Source organism: Hermetia illucens, chromosome 3, assembly GCF_905115235.1.
Source record: "Hermetia illucens chromosome 3, iHerIll2.2.curated.20191125, whole genome shotgun sequence".
In the NCBI taxonomy this organism is placed as follows: Eukaryota; Metazoa; Arthropoda; class Insecta; order Diptera; family Stratiomyidae; genus Hermetia; species Hermetia illucens.
Genome location: NC_051851.1, coordinates 66,666,540 through 66,688,493, shown reverse-complemented (window position 1 = coordinate 66,688,493; position 21,954 = coordinate 66,666,540). Strand labels below are relative to the sequence as shown.

The window sequence follows — 21,954 nt, the reverse complement described above, 5'->3', positions numbered from 1 at the left end:
AGAATTCAAGTAATAAAACCCAGTTGTTTTTACGATATTTTGATATTTTATTGAGCCTATTTTTATAATTTCTACCATTCTTTTAAATTTGGTCCCATGCAGAAATGATAGTGTGTTGCTGCTGAAAATTCTGCTTAACAACCTTTGCACTATGAATCGCAACATTATCTTGCTGGAAAATGAACGGCTGATCTGCGATTGCTCCCATATTGTCGCTAAATTCTTCACGTAGCATTTGCACATACCTCGAACTGTCTACTTTCCCACTTAAAAACCGAATAGTTGACCGTCCATTGTATCCTATAGCAGCCTAAACCATTCCACTACCTTAACCTGTTCCCAAGAGGAAGGCACGTAGCCCAGAGCAAGACATCCTCGAAAAATATTTCTTGGAGGTGGCTCTAAATGCTCCATACCCCTCCTTTAGCATTGCCGGATAGATGTCATCCATGCCAGGTGCTTTGAAATGTTCAAAGGACAGTATGGCAGCTCTCACCTTTTCATGGGTAACAACCGCTTTCGCAGTGTTCCAGTTCCCCTTGCAGCACTTGCGTGTTGAAGGGGTTGCAAGAACCCTCAACTCTCCCCCCCCCCCTGCCACTTCTCTCACCCTTAAGCTAGGATAGGTTTCATTTTTTTTAGTTTCTATTTTTAAAATGTTTAAGGTTTTATTATTATGGGAATCAATTTTTTTGAACAATTTTAAGGCTTTATCTTTAATAAACTTATCTATAGGTTCTAATCTTAGATCGCTATGTATATCTATATTTCTTATGTAATGCGTACTTTTTCTTACAGCTATATTCTGACATATTTGCAATTGTTTTTTATATGTCTTACATGTTTGATAAAAGACACTGCTCCCGTATAGCAGGGATAGGCGAATTAATTGCTTATACAGTAAAAGTCTATTCTTAATATTTAGTTTCTTAGTTCTAATTAAAGGATAAAGGGAACCTGTACCTGTGCATGCTTCGCGTTTCGACTTGATGTGTTTTTTTCAATTTAGTCTGTTATCGAAAGTCAGTTCCAGATATTTCGCTGTTGGTTTCCAATCGATGGGCTGATTGTCGATTTTGATTTTTCCCGGTTTCTGTTTTCTCTTTCTTGTGATCTCTGTGACTTCTTACCACTTGGAGAGCATATTCATATTTCGGACACCCTCAGTGTAGTAGTAAACTACTACAGACTCCCCCACCACGACAAGGTGGTGTCCAAGGGGGAGGACCTGCACTTATATATACGCTGTTTAGCGTTCATTATTCCCAAGTCTACAATATATACTTAGATTATATATAAGGGCATCATAAGGATTTTATTGCGAATAGATTTTGAAAACACTCACTGGGCTAATATTGAAAGTAATGTTTCTTTCAACAAATCCATTAAGATTTTCAGATAGGGGACTATTTTTCTAATTTCGGGGGAACCCCCTTAAATGCAAATTAAAATCAAGTCATCGATATTTATGAGGCGTTAGATTATCTCAAACGCATACAATTAATCGATTTAAATCATGTTTTATGCGTAACGTCTACAAAGAAACACAATATTTTCATAACAATTTCAAGAAAAAATTATAATCATTTTCGAAAAGTTGAACCGCAACAAACAAATCATAGAGAGAAGGGTAAACTCCACATTGAGATGGCACTGTTATATTTACTAGATAAGTATTTTTTGACATTTCTAACCTTACATTTCTGGTTGCGGTGCTGCGAATATGACAGAGTGTGTGACACCTGACTTATGAAATAAAATATTGTGCTCGTGACAGTCACTCAAAAGGAGCAGGAGGTAAATTTCGTTGCGTATATTTTACTTACAGAGCCGAATACATTTCCAAGCATATAACGGATGATTGAAAATTACGTAATTCGTACCAACGAACCTGCCTTTGCCCTAGTTTAATGCTGTACTCCTTTTTGCAGACATTATGGGGAACACGGTATCCGCAGCGGAGGTTTTAGCCGCGGAAATTACTCGGCCGATCACAGGCTCAACCAAAGCCCATCACAGCGATGAACATATGACCGGCGTGCCACCACCAGAATGTCCCATGCACAAGTCTCTGGCCCCAGCCAAACCAGTATATAAGTCAGAGTGTCCAGTGAAGCAGGATGGAAACGACATAAATCCTCTCAATATGATGCCACCGGCGAACCAACAGCCTGCACCTGACCAGCCCTTCCCGTTGCCCACCGAAAGGCAAGTTTCGAGCATACCCAAAGTAACGGAGGACGGGCGCACTGAATTCTGGGTGTACCCGAGCCAACAAATGTTCTGGAACGCAATGCTGCGGAAAGGTTGGCGATGGAAGAAAGAAGACATCGAGAAGAAGGACATGGAACACATCATCAAAATTCATAACGCAAACAACGAGCAGGCATGGCGTGAGGTGTTGAAGTGGGAGGCGCTGCATGCAAACGAGTGCAGTAATCCGAAGCTGAAGAGTTTCGGTGGAAAAGCAACAGAATACAGCCCACGGGCCCGAATCCGGCATTTATTGGGGTAACCAAGCTACCTGCACAGTTTGATTTCAGTGAAAATATTTGTTGGTGTGTTTCAGCTACGAGTACCCATTCGACAGACACGACTGGATCATCGACCGATGCGGCAAGGACGTTCGTTACATTATTGACTACTACGACGGCGGCGTGGTTGACAACGAATACAAATTTGCTATACTCGACGTCCGCCCAGCAATGGATTCCTTCGAAAACATCTGGGATCGCATGCGTGTTGCGTACATGAGGTGGAAGTATGACAGGGAGGAGACCAAACCCTCCGCGCATTCAGAATAGAGTGCGGCGGAATATTATTTAATTCATTACTTGTAAGAAATCGAACTCAGTCAAAATACAATGTTGTAATTGAAAGTTGATTGTTATTGGGCGGAGCGCTGATGTGGATTGCCTGCAATTTAAATAGAAATGTGGATGCGTAGATTGAAAGTTTGTTTTTGATTCTGGAGGAAGTTGTATACGAAACCGAGAGAGATCTTCATGGTGGCCGAAGCGTTGATGCAGAGCTTAGTGGCTTTCTAATGGAATAATGCTTTCTGAGCACACTTGCATGCAGTTTTATTGATATTAGCAATTAACAAACCTGGTAACGGTTTCGTAGACCCTCTAAGTTGCTTCCACATCCAAATTGTCTGAAAAACATGTTCACTCCAAGCGCTCGTTTGCTCTTGGAAGTAGTACTATACTCACGCAATTTCTGGTAGAAATCCACGGTTGATGATTGCAAGATTTAGTTTCAATGAATGTGAGGTCGCCTAGTACTCAATTGTATAGTAATGGGCCACCTGGCGGATGTCTTCTCCAAGCAAATCGTTGGAATGTTGCTGTTTATTGTACACGTATATTTTATTGTATACCGCGAGTGCTCATGGTAGACTTTGTTGTTGTTGTTGTGTTTTTTAATTGTCCCACGATGTCCCGGTCGGCTACATCAGAGCAAGCTAAGTTCCCTGGTCCGGCTTAAGATGACCATACATGAAGACGAAAAATGGCTAGGCTCTGGGCGTAGGTATGCCAGCTGTCACTCGGTGGGTTAGCCATTTTGCCCTTGTATATGCAGTAGTTTTATTATTCTTAAAACTGGTATTATCGTTGTATTGTGTGTAGTTTCCACTTATTTGTATCGAGGATTATGTTGTGCAGGTTCATTCATTATGCTTCGTTTGGATGTGAGTAGTGGGATGTTGGTAGGGTGGTATTTGTATGGTCAGAGGGTCTATGAGGGGATGGATGCGCAGTGTGGATTATGTTGCTGGTCACTAGTGAGATGTGTAATGTACATATATAATAAAGAATGGTGTATAGTAATGTAAACTTTAAAGCAATGAGAATATAACTGTTTTTACAGTTTGACTCTTGATTTCTTAATAAAGTCTATTAAATCCTCAATGTGATTCTTGCTTCCTTTTCTGTTCACAAAGTTGAAAACTTTGCTCCAACTATAATTCTTTCTAAAAGCGAAGAAGAATAAGTGATCAATTGTCTGTGGAACACCGTAGGTGTGACATAAGTCATTGCTAAGTTTACCAATTCTAAAGAGAAAAGACTTGGAGTATACACGACCGGAATACAGTCCGTTGACGGGTTTGGTTTTGGGAGCGGTTTGCAAATCAATGAATTCTAGTAATTTTGCAGGTAGCGTCGGGAAAAAGCTGGCAAAAACCCTGCCTTTTCGTCTGGAGATTTCTTGGTACTGTAACTGTCAGTCCTCGTTGATCCTGTTTTGAACATGCCATATTGTATCAAGCAAGCATGGTTGTTAGATGGAACCCACTACATATAGATGGCCCTTTTATCCGCATAGTGCGCCATTCTGTATAGGTAGATTACACTTTTTGTCAGAACCCATTTCTCTTGGATGTTCGAACGCTCAATTTAGCCGACGATCACCCATATGATTGGATGGTTGATCCTTTGGTTTTTGAGCAATGAGCAGGCGTTTTGAAAGTCCATTATAATGACTTCTTTCTCCTGAACTCTATCTTTGAGGCGCAGTGTGCCTGCTTGATACCCATGAGTCCCACAGACGGGAGACGCTGAGACGACAGCAAAACACTTGGTTTCTTTTGTTGTTGCTGCATCGGTGGCATAAACCGCGAAATCATTTCTTCGTGACCACTTTAGTTTTTTTTTGGGCTTTTTCAATCCATTCTTGTTTGGTTTGCCCAGCTGTCCTGTGCGGTCCATTTCAGACTTCCAACCTTCTATTTGATTACCCTCGAGAGATACCATGAGGTCGAACACTTCTCTGAACCATTTATATACTTTCGAGGGGCCATTGAAACAGTTTGACTTTTTTGTGTTTCAGGCCCCAGGAAAAGCATATAGAGAAGTTAACAATTCTTGCCGCTCTTATTGCTTTTCCGATCATATTGGTGATGTGATTTTTAATTGACAGAGAAGCAATTATTTTTCTATCCACAAAAGTGATTTCCTTATATTGCCTAAGCGGGGTTCGATTGACCAAAATGTGATATGGCGCGATTCTGCTTTTTTTGAAAGTGATTACGCTGAAATTTGTCAAAATTAACCGATAAGCTAATCGCACCATATGTCGACACGCTGGTTATATTTATCTGCTGCTAACAGAATGTCATCAACATATTGGTCGATTTGTACTGATTCCTGTGTTTTCCTACGGAGAGTGGTTGTGTATAAATTAAAGAGTGATGGGGTAGGCAACTTCTAACTGTTTCAGACCATTCGTCCAGCGTCAAGAGCCTAACTTCAAGAAACCTCAACATCCACGTATAAATGTCAGCTGGAATTTTATTCATTCTCATAGTATTGGCCAAAGTTCTAAGATCAACTCTCTCATAGACTTTGCTGATGTCCAATGTAACAGGCTTCACTAATTGCTCTTGACTCTCAGCGATGGACTCATTTATCCACGATGTCGATTTACCTTTTCTGTAGGCATAACAGTGTTCCAAGGGGGTACCCTCAGCTTCCATAAACAATGTAAGTCTCGCCTTTACCATGGCATTTAAAATTTTTGCAAACACGTAAATTAGAGAAATAGGTCTGTAGTTTACTATTTCCGAACGACCTTTTTTTATTCTTGGGAAGCGATACAATTTTATGTTCTTCCATTCCAAAGGTGGTTGGAGTTTTTTCCAAATTTTCTTAAATGAATTGAGGAGGCGAAGTCTATTGCTGTCATTTAACCAGTTCACGTAGTTGTACAGAATTCTATCAGTCCCTGGAGCTGTTGGTGATATGTCTGTCCAGAATATCATTAAGGCTGGGCATTGTGAAATCTTTCTGTTGGTAGAGGCGTAGGGCTCGGTATTCAACAGTGTGGGACATCCCTTGTATTGTGCTGTGATTTCCGATAAGAAATTCTTTTTCGTTTCCCTATCCCAAGTTGTCAGTTGTTTGCTCTCTTTCTGAAAATTCCTGAAATTCTTTATTTTATTCCAAAGGGCTTTAATGTCTGATTTGTTAGACATTTCTTCGCATAACACATCCCAATCATTCCTTTGGCTTCCTTAATTTCTGTCCTCCAATTTTCTAAGATGTTTCTTGTTCTGAGGAAGTTAAGGCCCTAATTTTTTCTAAGAGGTATGGTTTTAGGTGCGCTTCCCACCAAGCCTTGAGTTGCATGCCTCTCTGTGTCTTAAATATTGCAAGTTTGATTTTCTCTTGAATGGGTAAAGCCAATGGTGTCCTGTGGTTGTATATTTCCAATTAGATTATTTAGTTTGTTTCTGGCAATTTTGAAACCTGGTTGGACTGTAAATGATTTGTTTTGTATGACAATTGGCTTGTGATGACTGAGTGGGTGTCTTCTACGGTTTTCCAGTGCCAGGAGAGCACGTGAGAGTTGGTAAGGAAATATATGGGATTGAGGACCTCAAACTCCCTATTAGAGTTGTTATTGTACTCGAAAGTCAAAATTACAAAGCTCCTTTAGTGGTATATTATCTCTTGTCTAATTAACAGTATCCCCAAAGGTTGTGAACCTGGCGTTCAGATCACCAAGGATCATCGTATTGGAACGGTTTAATTGAAACGCAATTAGTTTTTTAATTTTTGTTCTTAAAGGACGAGGCGTTCATTTAAGGGAAAAATAGACCGATGCCACAGTCATGTTGGGTTGAAGGTTACACGTTTCCGCAATGATAACATCGTGGTCAGTATCGTATTTAACTTTTTTAAATGGCAAAGGCGATACCCACCCCTACAAAACCATCATCCCTCATTTTGTGTATCAGGCAATAGCCTGTTAACAGTTTGGATATTGGGTTGAATTGAATGGAAAGTATTTCTTGCAGTGCTATAATCTCTATTTCCCTTGTATTGTAAAAGTGGATAGCATCATCTTTGCAGTTAGAGATGCTTTGAACATTATTTTTTATGAGTACCTGATGGTACTCGTAAAAAAGAAGTCATTGGTGTTGTTCAGTTTCTCCATTCATTTTCTGATTTGAACAACTTATTTTTGCATTCCCAAGTTCTTTTGACTTGCATATATTTTGTTGAACATAAGCATCATCTTGTGGAGGAGTCCTTGGTAGTCAGAGACAATGTGGTATGCAGGGCTATTGAACACTGAGCCATTCCTGACTGTATTGCTCAGCCTGCCGAAAATTTCTGGAGGTTATTTTGGGTTGAGTTTCTTTTCAATACTGCACTGTATCTGCTCAAGCCCCTCAGGATATTATTCAACTCTACATTGCTGTTTCTGTCATTGACCGATTTTTGATTGTTGTTCCTTAAAGGTGGGAACTCCCTTTCGTCAATTATATGATAATAGTTTCTAATATTTTTTGTAGCTTCCTTAATTGTTATATTTTTGCTGCTCCAATTTTAATCTCTTTTTATGTTCAGCCCATCTAGGACATTTTTTATTTCGAACATGATGTTCTGTGCTATTGCATAGTATGCATTTTTGGTGAATAATGTGCCACCGAAGTTTTCACTGCTTCCGTAGTTCAGGTATTTCGGTTTTCTAGTTCTGCATACTTTGGCAATGTGCCCCAGATACCCGCCGTTGTAGCACTGTCGCTCTCGCTGTTCAAAATGATCTTCTTTGAAGTAAGTTTCTCCTATGATTATATGCGTAGGGAAGGTTTCCCCCAGAAAGATCAGCTTAACCGTGCCCGTTGGGAAATGTAGATCTTTGTTTTCTTTGTCTGTTCTGCTAAACCTCTGAGCTTTCAGAATTTTAACAGACAACTCCGACTGACATGCTATCTTTTTCCCATCCCAGTTTAGAGAAACATGTTTAATAATTCCATAGCGCCATGTTGCGTTGGCCGGTATAAAGGGTTTGTAGCCCAGGGATTTTACTCTTTTGTCCGTTACGAAACGGTCCGCTGCTTGTGCGGTTTTCAAGATGGCCGTCGCCCTCGCATAGCCTTCACACTTGATATTAATGATATCATTGTCGCACCTTATGGTTTCCAGATGTGTGAACAAATCTAATGGGTCAAGCCTAACTCTGTTTTCCGGGTTTGCTTGAACACGGTCAATTAAGACCGAATAACTCACATATTTCGCTTTGGGGTCATATAAGTTTGTTTCGGGTGCACTGGCACCAAAGGATTTTGGGGAAAGATTAGTAGGGGCAAGTAGAGGTGTACTAATAGTCGCTGGTCCGATATCACCGCCAAGTCGTCTCGCTACGTACTTATTAAGGTTTTGTGTAAAACAAAACCTTATTAAAATCGGTTTACTGTCTGTCTGTCTGTTTGTGCACCATACGCATTTTCTTCGGAGATAGATAGATGCGAAATTTCGTGGAAAGGTAGGAACTGTGAACGCTCACACATACAGTGATTTACATCCTTTTATATCGAATTTTACTATACAATCCTATATACGGATAATTTATGAATTTTGAGATAGTAGTGCCATACCATATGTCATCTGAAACCAGAATTTCAAAAATTTTTCGTTTGTACATATATTATATTGTCTAATCGCTGATTGAAGTATTTTTCAAAATGCAAAGTTTTAAAAAAACAACAAAAAAACAAAAATTTTACTTTTTCGAGCTATAAATTTTTGGATTTTTTATTTAAAAAAATATTTTAAAACGATTGAAAATCCTTCATTAGGCGACAAACTATCATCATAATAAATCAGTAGTATAAATTTGGTGTTGATTCGTTCAATAGTCTTTTAGTAATCGTGTCCGCCGCGAAGGTACTTTCAAAAAACACGTTTCTGAGATAATCGCGTTTATGATTTCAAGTTTGTTTCTTTCTGTTTAAATTCAACTCAGTTGAACTTATATCGAGTTGTCGATTCCAGAGTCATATAGTATTCCTTCTGCAGCCTCCATAATATCAATTTATAATGTTGATACTGTCTACGAGCCGTTCTATCTTCTTTTGTGGCTGCACCACAAACAGTATACCCGGCGATCGAAGTTCGAAAGTCTACTCGTATACACAACGACAGTGGAGGCAAAGCGTTATAAATAGCTGTAAATTCAGATCTAATGCTCCAATCTTTTTGAAATTTGATGAGAATATTCTTGAGATCATCAAATATACAATATATATTTTTTTTATTTTCTCGGTCATCACAACTGTCTATAGTAGAATCCCGATAATTCATATGGTCAAGGGACTGACGATATGGTATGGATTATCAGTTATCTTGAGTACGATTCTGCTAAAACTGCAGGAGGCCTCGAAAAAGTTCCGCATCATGCACAAAAATAGGAGTTTATCGGATGTTACACGATGCAAAATAGGATGAAGTATTCCTTCCACTACTTCAGCTGCTCATCATTGTGAATAAAAAGCCTACCATTAATGAATCCACACTCAACCCTAATCCAATACCACAATGGGCACAACGACCATTCCTTTAATTTCCACTTTAAGGATTTATATATATATATGTATTGGTCGGAAAAATAAAAAAAAAATATTGCCTATTCTTTGAGTACATCCCAAGAATATTCTCACCACTTTTTCATTGTTTCATAACGGTCGGAGTATTAGGTCCGAAGTTACAACTATTTATAGTGAGTTACGTCGCTGCTCCAGTGCAACTGTATATAAATTTTCCAACCATCATCGTCGAATATATTGCCTACGTTTAGCTACAGCCACAAAAAGAGGTAGAATGGCTCGTAGGCGTAGAAGGAGTACTATATGGCCTTGGAATCGAGGACTCAACAAAATTCAAATAAATTGGTTTGAAATCTAAAAATAGATGATATATTATATTAATGAAAATTGTGTGAAATTCTGATTTCAGATTGCGCCTCCGGGGCAAGTTATTTTCAAGAAAATGGACTCTTTACCGAAGAGCTATAAATCCGACATTTTAAAGTATTTTTTTCATAATTGCAAGTACTCCAGAACGTGCGTTAATGGACGTTTCTAACAGTTTTTTAATAAATATTTACTATGCTGTCGAAGAAACATCAAGAAAACGTCATCATTCCAGTCACTGCAACTGTATGTAACTCCTTAATATTTTATTCTTCTGTAGCAGGAAACTACTAAACTTTTAAGCGTGCTAAATGTGAATTTTCCCAGGTTCGATTACTTTTGGATAATTTAGAAAAGAAATAGATGAAATTAGTCCAAAAGAGGAAGGAGGAAAGTGTGTAAATATTTACCAAATATCAAGTCGAAATTAAAAATTATACAAAAAATATAAAAATTAACATCATTGATGTCAAGTCCTAGGAAGATAATAAAATGAGCGCCCTAAAAAGAATCAAACCCATACTGTCCAAGTAACATTTTTATTTTCCGAAATTGGGCTCGCAGGTGTTTCAACAGATGCCGCACACAGCAACCATAATATACACAGTTAGTCGAAGTTTCAAATGCAAAATCAATTTTTGTCAATTTTGGCAAACTTTTAGGCTACTCCATAGCAATGTAAAAAATACCTTCTTCGGCATAGACTGACAATTTATCCATGCTTACACACGCATTAAGCCCATTAGAAACTGCTCTTGGGTCGAATTTTTCATCTTTATCACAGAATAAGACGCCCTTTCGGTAGAAGTGGTCCAGTGGAAGAATACATGCTAAGCATCGGATCTAAATATCATCATCCGATATCTAATATTGGCCATCGACTATCCTTAAAAAATAGAAGGCTCATCCTGCAGTGTAGAAGATCGAAATCCCAATTCGTCATCCCTCGATACGCTACTCTAATGCTTGTTCAATTATTCCTATTTATCTGGAGAACATCGAGGATTCCAATGGATAATGTCCTTCAAGCAGCTGCCAGCTACTTTCTGGCCGAGTACGTCTTTGGTATCTGCTTGCTTTCTAACCAGGTATTCATTCTGCATATAAAAAAAGGTCGGATTGTAAATAAGAATTCGAATCATTTGATCCCACTTCCTTGGAGCTTGATTTCTTCACACTACTGTTATGCCATCCAAAGTTTAAAATCGCAATCACCTCAGAACAGGCATTCATTTGTAGTTGCTATCACTGCGAGAGCCTAAATTTTGAATCAGTCCTTGTCCACGGCGCGCCATTAGAGCGATTTGAATTTATAAACAAGTCGGGAAACCGGAAGCTGGACGCTTCAGGTATGAACGGTTTCGTGTATTTCTTTCATAAAAACATTTGAGTGGAGATTTGTCCCATTAGTATCTGGCACGCAATATATGCATATATTATATGAGAATATCCTATTTTGCGTGATACTGACATTCAAAGTGTTGAATTTGCGCAGAAGCGACCGCTTTGACCTATTATAGCTTTGTTAGTTATAGTGCGATTTCCACCAAAGCTAGATGGTGCTCTATTTTGCGTGATACTGACATTCAAAGTGTTGAATTTGCGCAGAAGCGACCGCTTTGACCTATTATAGCTTTGTTAGTTATACTGCGATTTCCACCAAAGCTAGATGATGCTCTATGTTATAGCCTACATTGCTGCAAAATTTTCTGGTTCTAGGATGAACGTAAAGGGGATTTTGGAGTCAATAACTAAACATTATAGTAATATATTATTATTAATTTTATTTGAGAAGATATCTGTATAGAGGGTATTTCGTAACCTAGGCAGCATATAGTGGCAGCTTCTTGATTTTTTTCAGATTTTTCGAGTGAGTAGTTTCTGAGAATGGTCATTTTCGACCCCCACCCTCCCCACCTTTCCAGCAAATATGAAAATTAAGATCGGCTTCAGCTTTCATTTGATACCCCACATGACTATATTTGGTAAACAAAATGGATATCCCCTTAAAGTCGTAGAATGATGTAATGCGTGAGCGCTCAAAGTTTCTACCTTTCCACCAAATTTGGTGTCAATCGCTGCAACCGTTTCCGAGAAAAATGCCTGTGACAGAGAGATAGTAAAGCGATTTGTGTAAAACAAAGCCTTAAAAACGGTGATAACTCCACGGTTCTTGCCACACAGGGAAACTACCCATTGAAAATCGTTTCCTTGGTGAAAGCTATGAAACTTAGACAAAAAACTGAAGCACCCATACGTAATGTGCTAACACCACGTCATAATCAAGAAATGCTCAATCAGAATTTCTTATCTGTGCCACCCTCCCAATCTCTCCCCTTATAAGCGCTTAGTGAATGTTTCAAAATGATATTGCAATGAATAGATGTAAACAGTGTATTTTCCTCCTCATTTTCATATTATGTGAATTCGTACAAAGTAAAAGAAACCAAGAAACGAATTCTCAAAACAATTTTCATTTGCATTTTACACATACAGTACAGTTGTACACATTGCCTACAAGTATAATAGACCGCTAGCTGCTGCATGTGCCATTAAAGTATTTGAAGCCTGTTGTGTCTCAAGCAAAAGACGTGCTTCCTTCAGCCAATCATTTGCCACTTTTCGTGGTGCACCTTGCAGGAGGTTCAAGTATTTCACAGCTTGCGTTAAGTCTCCACGATCCAAGAAATACCTAAACGATTCAACCATTCAGGTAACGTCAGTCAGAAGATGAAAAGTTAAATTACCTGGCTCGATTCAAAACATCATAAGTATCTAATTTGCTGAAATCGAAAACTTTGTTTTCTAGTTCTTCCTGCGAGATAGGATTATCAGGACGCATTATCAGCATAGATTGGAGATAGGACAAAAGATAGACAGGCAAAGAAGCACCCTCCTCTGGAACTAGGGCAACTTTTCTCGCTACTCGCTCTACATTGATAAAGCGTTCGCGTAATGCATCTTCAGGGTAGACACCTCGTGCTAGTGCTTCCTTAGGGAGACTTTGGAGAACGACAGTAACTAGTTCATCACCTTCCGCTGTAACCAAACATTAATTATTTGTATGACCAACATCTACCCACATTCAACAATCACTTTACCTGCTGCCCTACCGACTGCCTTAATTTCACTGGATAGCGGGCGAAGTTTCAATTGCCAATGGACCCCTGGATCGCCAGTCCTCACTGAAGCCCAAAGTGCTTGACATGCCGCCCATAACGCCTGCGCCTGATGAGCACACCGTTCCGACTCAGCACGAGCTAATAGAAATAATAAATTAATGTAAAAAACAATTGAAGGTACAATCTTCCAATGCTAAATAGTTTCGTTGTATCTAATGTACCTCTCAATTCCTCATCGATTTCTAATTGCGTGCATAATTAAATATATTATTCATAAACATGATATATGTCTATTTAAACAAAAATAGCAAGAATCTTACCTTTTAGAGCGGCATCCATTCCCTTCAATTTGCCCAACATTGAAGCTAGTTGCAATTTGTATGCAGCTTTCTCCGTTGAAATCTTCTCGTCTAATTCCCGCATGAACGTACGTCTTAACTCTGTTTCCTTTTGTGTCAGTGCGTCATGGAGATGGTCAACATGCGCCTCCGACTGCCTTTTCAGTTGTTTTTTCAACTCCTTTTCTGATTCTGCAATAATTCTCGAGACCTTTTTCTGATTCTCAAGAGCCATATCTCGCCGCTCTTTCTCCAAGTAGAAATCAACTTGAGCTCGCACTGCTTCCGTCTGATCCTCCCCCCGCAATGCATCAATGGCACGCTTGAGTCGCATTTCTCCTTCCAATTGTAAACGTTGCAATTCTTTCTGATATGCCAGAACATGTGAATAGGCATGAGTTATAAACAAGTCCAAATCATCTTTGTTCAGGTTCAGTTTCTTCTCAGCCAAGTTGAGACCCGGAAAAATAGCCGCGATCTCGTCTAGGAAGTAATTTCGAGCGCTCTCTACTTTCTTCCAATATTTCTCGGAAAGAACAGCAGAGTCCTTCGTACGATACAATTCATCCTTACGTCCATTAATGTGATCGTTCAACGTTCGAATTTTATTTCGTATGGCATCAAGACGTTCGGCACTCACTGTGTTGGCATGTTTGGATAAGGCAGCTTGACATTGATCTAAACAATGAGAACGAATTAATGCAACAAAATAACGATGCATGCTTTTTAAACAACAAACCCATCTTATTCAAAGCATCACGAGCGGAATTTTCAGCATGCTCGACTGTGGTATCGCGGGCACTGGTTTTATTTTTCATAGCAATCCACGCTGTGGGGTCTAACTTTTCGATAGCATGATCGACGACCTTCTTGATCTCTTCGTTATATCTGAAGCAATAACATGAATATCTCCAAAGAATCTTCAGCGCAAACCGATAAACTTACGACTTGAGAACACCAATTGCCTTATTGTACTCTTCGACAGCAAGTGCAGCTGCTAACTCCACTGCCTTCTCCAATTCTTGGATATCGGATGGAATGCTATCTGTGGGTTTTGAGACTGTGATAGGTTTCGATGGTGCTGCAGCTGGTGTTGCAGTTGATGCAGTACTTTCTTTTTTTTCTTGTTTTGTGGCAGTTGCAGTAGTCTTCGTGGGATCGGAAGTTATTGGAGGTAAAGGAACGGGAATAATAGAATCCGATTGTGAGGAAGGTGCTTTGCTTGAGGAGGAACTAGAAATACTTACAGGTTTTTGGGTGGGTAGTTTAACTTCTGTGATTTCTACCTCTACAGAAAATGAATCATTACAATTTTTACAAACCAAATAAATACAGCAAACTTACTTTTTGGTTTTGTGTCAGATGTCTGACTGTCCCCTCCTCCGAACAAGCCTGTGACGCTTGAAGTTACACTGCTGAATTTCTTAGAAACATCTTCAAATGGATTCTCTTCCTGTAGCACCACTTTTAGAATAGAATCAGCACCTGGAACATTCTTCACGAGTGTTTTTCGAAATTCATCATCATATCTGTTTGAAGAGGGGAGACATTTTAGAGAAAAGTGCCGTCAAAAGTGTTACCTCAGTATCATACTTTGCATAAGTAGCAACACCACCCACTGCTACAAATGGTGTGATGATAACCAAAATCTTTCCGAACCCAGCCTGTCGTGGTACCCCGCTACTATTGTGTCGGCGGATGTAGTGTGTCAAGGTTTTCTGAAATTACCAAGCATAGGTGGTTAAAATATGATCTATAGAATATATGTTATGCCGGGCATAGAAATAAATTCTCAGTAACAGTCGATACATTCATTTAAATATATTATTCCATTTTGTAGCTAGTCTGAGACTGCGATTCCATTTCACAGCTAAAGTACTCGTAAATGAAAAGTCGGGAACCCGGAAGTTGCACGCTTTAGGTATAAAGGATTTCGTGTTTTCTAATCTGTGGATATTCGGATGCATGACACTCTATTTGTTCCTAATTGAACGTTCGACTCAAGACCTTCCTACGCATCTAATTTGCTCTGGAAAGTACTGTACTAATTAGAGTCGACTCGCGTTAGTATCTGGCTTCACAGTGATAGTGTGGTAGATACACAACAGTAATTTGATTTTTGTTTTGTTTTATACAAAACCTCAAAAAGGAAATACATAATAATAGATGAAATAATTTTAGATCAAGTTTCATTCTACAGTCATTGACTTTAGCTAGTAATATCTGGATGCAGGAGTCGACGATGGAAACAAGAAATAAAATAATAAGGTTCATTTTTCTAGCGCTGTATCGATGATAGATCAAGTAATATTATGGAGAACAATAATAACAACAAAAATCTAATATAGACATCGTAACTACAGTCTTTATCTATGACTCATGCGACTCATCAGGCTGTGATGAGAGGCCATTTGATTTAAATGGGCGAGGATAATCGAATGGACAAGGAAGACCCTACCTGGAAGGGATATAAAGGCAATATCTATGATAATCTTCACGAGAGAACAGGGCCTCTGGAACTTACGATACTGATAAGTTCAGATAAGACCCAGGCTGTCGCCCTGATAATATTGATTAAATCGAAGCTTCCTACCTAAAATTACATTAAGATGAAAACCATCGAAGCGGTCACTATAGGAGCCATTTTCAAAGAATTTAACAGCATTTTCTTGCATTAAATGACAACGAGACGTAATATATCATTAACTCCTATGGCCACACTTACGCGCCACCGTCGTCGTTTAATAATGTGCTTCAGGTTAATTTAAGATTTTTCGAGAGGCTTACACTCTTTTTCCATTGTGCGATCTTGCCCGCCCTCATGTATTCCTCGCAGATTTAGGTCCTTAACAAGACAAATTGTGAACTCTTAGCCGCGTTCAAGAGAAGAATCTTCCAAAGGATTTTAGCGTTCCTCCCAGGAGGATAGAAGATTCCATACTGTATACAATGACGAAAGTTAGTAGCGATACCACGACCGTCTAGTTGTGGATAAAATCCGACTCAATCGGTTACGGTGGGCGGATCACTTAATCCGTATGAATGACAATGACCCAGTATTGTAGAAAAACAAAACGTGGCAGACTCTGCCTAATGTGCAGCGATGGCGTAGACCAGGACGCCAGACAATTTTTATCGATTTCGAACTGGTAGCCCTCGACGCAAAACCGGGGTGTCTGAAGTTCCTTAGTAAGGCAGCCGTAGACCGATGGTGGATTCTGAATAAATTTTTGTGAAGGTCAAAAAAGAGTCAAGTCAATCAGTAAAAAGAATCCCCGAAAATTGATGTATTATAAGCACCATAAAGGTTGGTTTAATTAATCTGCAGCATGCCAAAATCTCTTCCTATCTACTGGGAGCAAGGCTAGCAAAATTCCAGGATTGCGTGCGCGGATTTCATCGTCATCATCGCTTACTTATTTTTTACTTTCATCGACCCCGACCTTGGACTTAGATTTAATGTCGATGGTAACAATAGCAACAATTACATCAAATTTTCATGAGCCAAATCATTACAACAATAAATTTCCATTCGTCCCGCTTATTTGTAAGCAAACTTCAACGTTCATTTTGCAATATTAGGAAATTATTATATTTAAATTTGAAATATCTAAATGGGCATGGGTTTTAGGTTTTGGGTAAAGATAGGGTTTTGCGAAAAAATGAACAAAATGAAAATTAAATTGATCATTTTAAAAATTAAATTTTTAATATAAGTGAATGTCGGGATGGGAATTGGGAAATTGGAAGGAGTGTATTGGAGAAGCTAACGAGAACTAACACGTAAGAAAAGGAAGAAATGCTGCATATTAGCGAATGCACCACAGATTGTCACTGGATAAGGCGAATGAAATGTTGCACATGTCGCAAAGCTGAGGACACTACAACATATTCTCGCGACTATGAAGTAGAATGTACTGATCGCTGAGAATAAATATAAACAAAAAGCAGACAAAAATGTAGGCAAAAAAACCAAATTAGTTACAACGAATCCCAGTAGCAACATCACTGACAGTGATAATCCCGATTTCATTGGGGTCGGTCACCAAAAATGGACCACTTTGGATAAGTTGCTCAAGATCAGCTCTGTTGTGAGACGCTAGGAAAACATCATCTGTATAGAACAGTATATAGGACAGTGAGCTTTGGATGTCCTGTGTGAGACTGTCCATAAAGAGAACAGGGGAGGAGCGTCTCTGTCGGTGAACACCGACAGAGACATGAAGCGGCTATGATATACTTGGCTTTACCCTTCGAATCGCAGTAGAATAGTTTAATCCAGCTCAAGAGTTCCTCTAGCACCTGATGTTGCCACAGAACATATTAGACGAATTTGTGTGGAACACTGTCAAATGCCTTCTCTAGATCCAGAAATGCAATGTAGAAAGAGTGATGCTCCCCGAGTGTTTTTCGATGAGTAACTGTGCAGCACATATTGCGTCAGTAGTTCATTAATAGGTAAAATGATTGCTTAGAATTCTAATGTATAATAAACTGTAACCAATTTAGATTATAAATTGCATCTTTAACGAATTCGAATAAGGGATGAAATCAAGGATGGCTTTATTTGTGTTTCTTATCTCACGAGCCGGATGGGTAATTGAATCTTCATTAACACTTCCACCCTAATTTCTCACCTCGTCGATGGAATGACCGCTGTTAATTATTGTCCGATTACGTTTCTTGATAAATTTGGATATCCATTGCTTTGTTCTTTGCTCAGAAGTGCGTCTTTCTGGGTTCTGTATATCCCCATACTTTCAGTCACGATTAATTTTCTTGTATCCCCTACGTATTACATTAATCTTACGTCTTCTATGGGAATTGTATAATTCGCTTAAGCGACTGTTAGATTCGATCTAAAATCTACCAATTCCTTTTTCTCCGCTATCTCTGCCTACATTAGGTACTTTTCGAGACATGTTTCCACTTTCCTTCTCGTCTGCCGGGTGTATACTTTGTTACAATGGGTGCAGGAAAATTTTATAACTTCCGGTTCTGTTGGACTGATAAAGGGATGGTTCCCGAAATATCGGTATATGCGAATAAAATAAATAACACCAGCGAAAAGCAAAAACTGCCTAAATGTTTTAAATAAATTAATCGTTAAGAACACCGCAACATTATGCTTAAATTCCAGTTTTGGCCATTTAATTGATTCCAGCGGAGTATTTACATGCTTGCTCCTGCTGCTGAAGACGTTGTCCAAAACCATGTTCACCCAGTTGTCGCTTGAATGAAATGAATATTTGATTGAATTGCTATTTTCTTTTTGTCTATGAATCCGGAGTAAGCTTGGCGAATGCTTATCATTGAAGAGTTCTCTAACAGTCTTGAGAAAGGACCTGTTTAATCTTCTAAAAATAAATTTCTTCCTTTAAATCGATGATTTTATTTTATTTTATCTTCCTAGATGTGCATTTCGGTAGCTACATTACCGTCATCAATGGTCCCACACTGAAATGCGCATCTGGGAAAGCTAAATAGAAAAAAATCACCGACTTAAAAGAAGAACTTTATTTTTAGTCCTCTAACGTTTATTGATCAAACTGCTGATAGTTCGGTCGCTGAATTCGTTTAGTCTAATGATATCCAAAATACATTTGGTCTCTTTCATCATGTTTTACGAGGATATGTGGTGGTCTGCGTCCGACAGATCAATTGGTTGAAAAAAAGCGACTTTGCGCTGATGAGCGTGGTTTGAAGTGCTGGGGACAACTCGTTTGATATCTATCGGCTTCCTTCAGATCTCTAGGTCCAATTTCTGTTTCCTCCTCAATAACAGATCAAGGAACGCGGTATGGTTCTTTTCCACCTGCGAGATAAATAAATGTCAAATTTATGTAATCCAGTGGCAGGGGGTTGGCTCACGGTTGTTTGAACAAAGTCACCAATACACTTGTCAAGAACGCTTTCAAAAAATTTCCTGGTATAGGACAGCAACCGGATTGACGGCAATTTAAACGTTCTTCTGGATTGTTTTTGTTTTTTCATATTGATGTGCACTGCACTATGTGCAGAATATTTGGTTAAAATTTGGTGAGTCCTCTAAAAAGTGCAACACTGAATAAAAAAAATTCTTGCCAGTAACTTTCCCTCAGCATCTTCAGATATGTCATTTTTTCTCAAGATGATCTACTCCGCGTTCAGTTCTGATTTCTGGTATTTGCGAAACCAAACTCGCAAAATTCATGGCGCTTTGACCGATTTTTACTTCCATTATCTCCATAATTTTAAGAATTGGTGCATATCCTTCATTGTACATACCAACTGAAATCTTGATTCAATCTCAACGATTCTTCTTCGCAAAGCATATTTTTTGGAGCCATTTGCCAGACACTCGCATTGGAGCTTTTATTTGTATTTTGTTTATGACCACAAGCATCTCCTAGGTAGCTCCTCCTTTGACAAATTTTCGAATAGAGGCTTTGAGATTTTTTCAACATCTTTTCCAAGAGGGGTTTCTCTATTTATTCCCTTTTAATAATACATTTAGACTTTCATCCCATATCTGTGCACTTTTGGGCCAAACCTGGATATTGATCCTTGCAACGATCACTAGAATCGCTCGCTTACTGTAGGATCTTCCTGCCAATGTACCAATTTTAGGATCTTAAAATGTAGCATTTAACGTATTGGGAGCAATAAGTTTACTGATGGACATGCACATCACAGCCAGGCTGATGTACCGGCAATTGATAAGAGGTAAACCTGTGGAGAAGGGGCAAAATATGGACATTGGTTTCAACAATTGGGAGAATTTGGCCTCTTGAAAAGATAGTTGTAGTTCCCACAATAAAAACGGCAGGGAGAGTGAGTGAGTATTCCTCCTCATGATCTGAGCGCATTTTACCGTAAAGGAGGAAGCTTCAGTTATCTGTTACTAATCAGTTTGCTTCTGATTTCTTAGTTATGAACTTGGTACACTTGCCAACAAAAGCACAATGAACACTTTATTTGATTTGTGAAAGTTTTCAACATTTACACAAATAACTGCATATCTATTGCTTGAATATAGTAAGTAACGACATAGTAGATATTATCAACACTAGATTTGCAATTACGATGTTTTACCGTACGGACCTTCGTGTTGACGAAATAATTAACATCTCCACATCCTTCAACATTATATATAAAAGCCGAACTAATCCAGACCGGAGCCTTCCGACGAAATGCTCCTTTCCTTCTCAATGATTTTTGTTCATAAACAAACTTATTGAGCAAGCAATAATTAAACGCTTTGTACCGCCAGCGGAATAAGAGTTTCTCGTCCCGGTGCTAACCACAAAAAGTTATATAATATTGCAATAAAGTTCGTAGAATCATTTATTGTCACTATCATGAGAAAACTCATCCAATTAACCATGTTGAAAAATGCACCCTAGAGGTGACATAATAATGGATCCTAGCACGAGACTTCAACCCTCAGAAAAGCAAAAAAATAATGCGAATCCGCAACCCGTCATTTCTCACCTGTACGGCATTTTTGCAGGGATTTCTCAGTACAAAACGATACATCTTCCGACAATTCTCTTTCCACAGTCACACTCGCGAAATTTAACCCAAACCGGCCCAAAATCGAACACTCAGCAATTACTGCGTTCGTTATTAAAAATACTCCACTTGTCCGAGAAATCGAACCTTTGACGTTTTCACGCACGTACGTCTGCCGAGGCACAGTCTAAATCCAATTGGACAAACTCGTTGAGGTTATAAACCCAAAACAGATTGGAACGACGGAAGTGAAACACAAAATCCAATACAAACTATGAAAATTTCTTATTTTTTTTGCACGTAGCATAAATGAAATAGCGACGGATCATCTAAAATTAGCGTTTACTATTACTATTTGCACGTTATGTTTGCAAGTTTTTCAATTTTACTAAAGTTTTCATTGAACAAAACCGAAAAAACTGCAAAGTTTTGACGTTACACATAATTTTTTATTTTTATGCTCATCACCTGGACTTCGCGCTCTACATTACCGACTGTCAATGGCAGTTTAATGTCAAACGTAGGGTTATAGTAGATCCGGTATGCTGCGATTTGCTGTGACGACGGGTAAATTCACTTACAATTACACTGATAGCTTTATATCTGAGAAAAACAATCCCAATATCAACATGATGAACTCAAATCTAATCCCAAATATCTTGGTTTTAGCGCTTCGCGCGTCAAGGAACCTACAACTTGTTTCGCAAGGCTGCTCGAAGGTTAACCCAATCTTATTTGCAAGCAGAAACTTCGCTTCCTTTAGGACTCAGACAACGCTGCTTTCATCACCTTCAATCAGTTCACAATGCACGCCCATCAGGAATTCACTTTTGCTTCAAGCACTTTTACCCAACACTCCCGTTTTGATGCAACAACCTGCCCGCAGTGTAACCAAGTTCTCCCTTCGGAAGGGAAAAAGGAAAGCGGTGAAGGCCGTGATTAAACGTTTCAAAAGGCTACATTGGGGTGCATGGATCCGAACACGATGTGGTCGACACAAGAAAATGTGGAAGAAATCAGCGGCGCTAACTAAAAGACTGCGACAACATGTCTTCGTCAACGGGCAACAGTCTATGCTTCTGGATAAGATGGTGACGAAGTTCTGGCGGCGGCCGAAGTACTACTTAGATGATCCCTATACTCCGTATCATACGAGGAATGAATTCAAGCTGACGAAAACGAAGCGGATGTAATTTGTGGCTTCCTGTAATGCTTCAAAATGTTCTTGCTAAGTGAAATTATTATTTAGATTTCAAATGTATAATAAACTGAAACCGATATACTTGTAGATTATAAA

The 21,954-nt window shown here is 38.9% G+C and overlaps 3 protein-coding genes across 6 annotated transcripts; 2 read left to right on the top strand and 1 right to left on the bottom strand.

Annotated features, from left to right (window-relative positions):
• The first annotated feature begins 1,647 nt into the window (after nucleotides 1-1,647).
• On the top strand, nucleotides 1,648-2,954 carry LOC119650598 (cytochrome c-type heme lyase). Of its 2 annotated transcripts, none has more exons than XM_038053455.1 (3): nucleotides 1,648-1,797; nucleotides 1,932-2,511; nucleotides 2,570-2,954. In XM_038053455.1, the coding sequence occupies exons 2-3, from the start codon at nucleotides 1,937-1,939 to the stop codon at nucleotides 2,802-2,804; spliced, it is 810 nt and encodes a 269-aa protein (XP_037909383.1). In that variant the 5' UTR covers nucleotides 1,648-1,797; nucleotides 1,932-1,936; the 3' UTR covers nucleotides 2,805-2,954. The 2 variants fall into 2 exon arrangements, with proteins under 2 accessions (XP_037909383.1, XP_037909384.1); XM_038053456.1 differs by having other exon boundaries at nucleotides 1,721-1,872.
• A 9,129-nt stretch (nucleotides 2,955-12,083) lies between these two features.
• LOC119650597 (MICOS complex subunit Mic60) lies at nucleotides 12,084-20,873 on the bottom strand. 3 transcript variants are annotated; one of them, XM_038053454.1, is made up of 11 exons: nucleotides 20,637-20,872; nucleotides 14,757-14,881; nucleotides 14,508-14,692; nucleotides 14,411-14,451; nucleotides 14,109-14,311; nucleotides 13,903-14,051; nucleotides 13,146-13,841; nucleotides 13,047-13,067; nucleotides 12,805-12,963; nucleotides 12,451-12,742; nucleotides 12,218-12,395 (listed from the first exon to the last, which is right to left on the bottom strand). In XM_038053454.1, the coding sequence occupies exons 1-11, from the start codon at nucleotides 20,679-20,681 to the stop codon at nucleotides 12,218-12,220; spliced, it is 2,094 nt and encodes a 697-aa protein (XP_037909382.1). In that variant the 5' UTR covers nucleotides 20,682-20,872. The 3 variants fall into 3 exon arrangements, with proteins under 3 accessions (XP_037909380.1, XP_037909382.1, XP_037909381.1); XM_038053452.1 differs by having other exon boundaries at nucleotides 12,084-12,395; nucleotides 14,109-14,451; nucleotides 20,637-20,873; XM_038053453.1 differs by lacking the exon at nucleotides 13,047-13,067 and having other exon boundaries at nucleotides 14,109-14,451; nucleotides 20,637-20,871.
• Nucleotides 20,874-21,158: 285 nt separating this feature from the next.
• On the top strand, nucleotides 21,159-21,954 carry LOC119650600 (39S ribosomal protein L35, mitochondrial). The gene is made up of 2 exons (XM_038053457.1): nucleotides 21,159-21,224; nucleotides 21,327-21,954. Exons 1-2 carry the CDS (start codon nucleotides 21,200-21,202, stop codon nucleotides 21,848-21,850), a joined length of 549 nt encoding a protein of 182 aa, XP_037909385.1. The 5' UTR covers nucleotides 21,159-21,199; the 3' UTR covers nucleotides 21,851-21,954.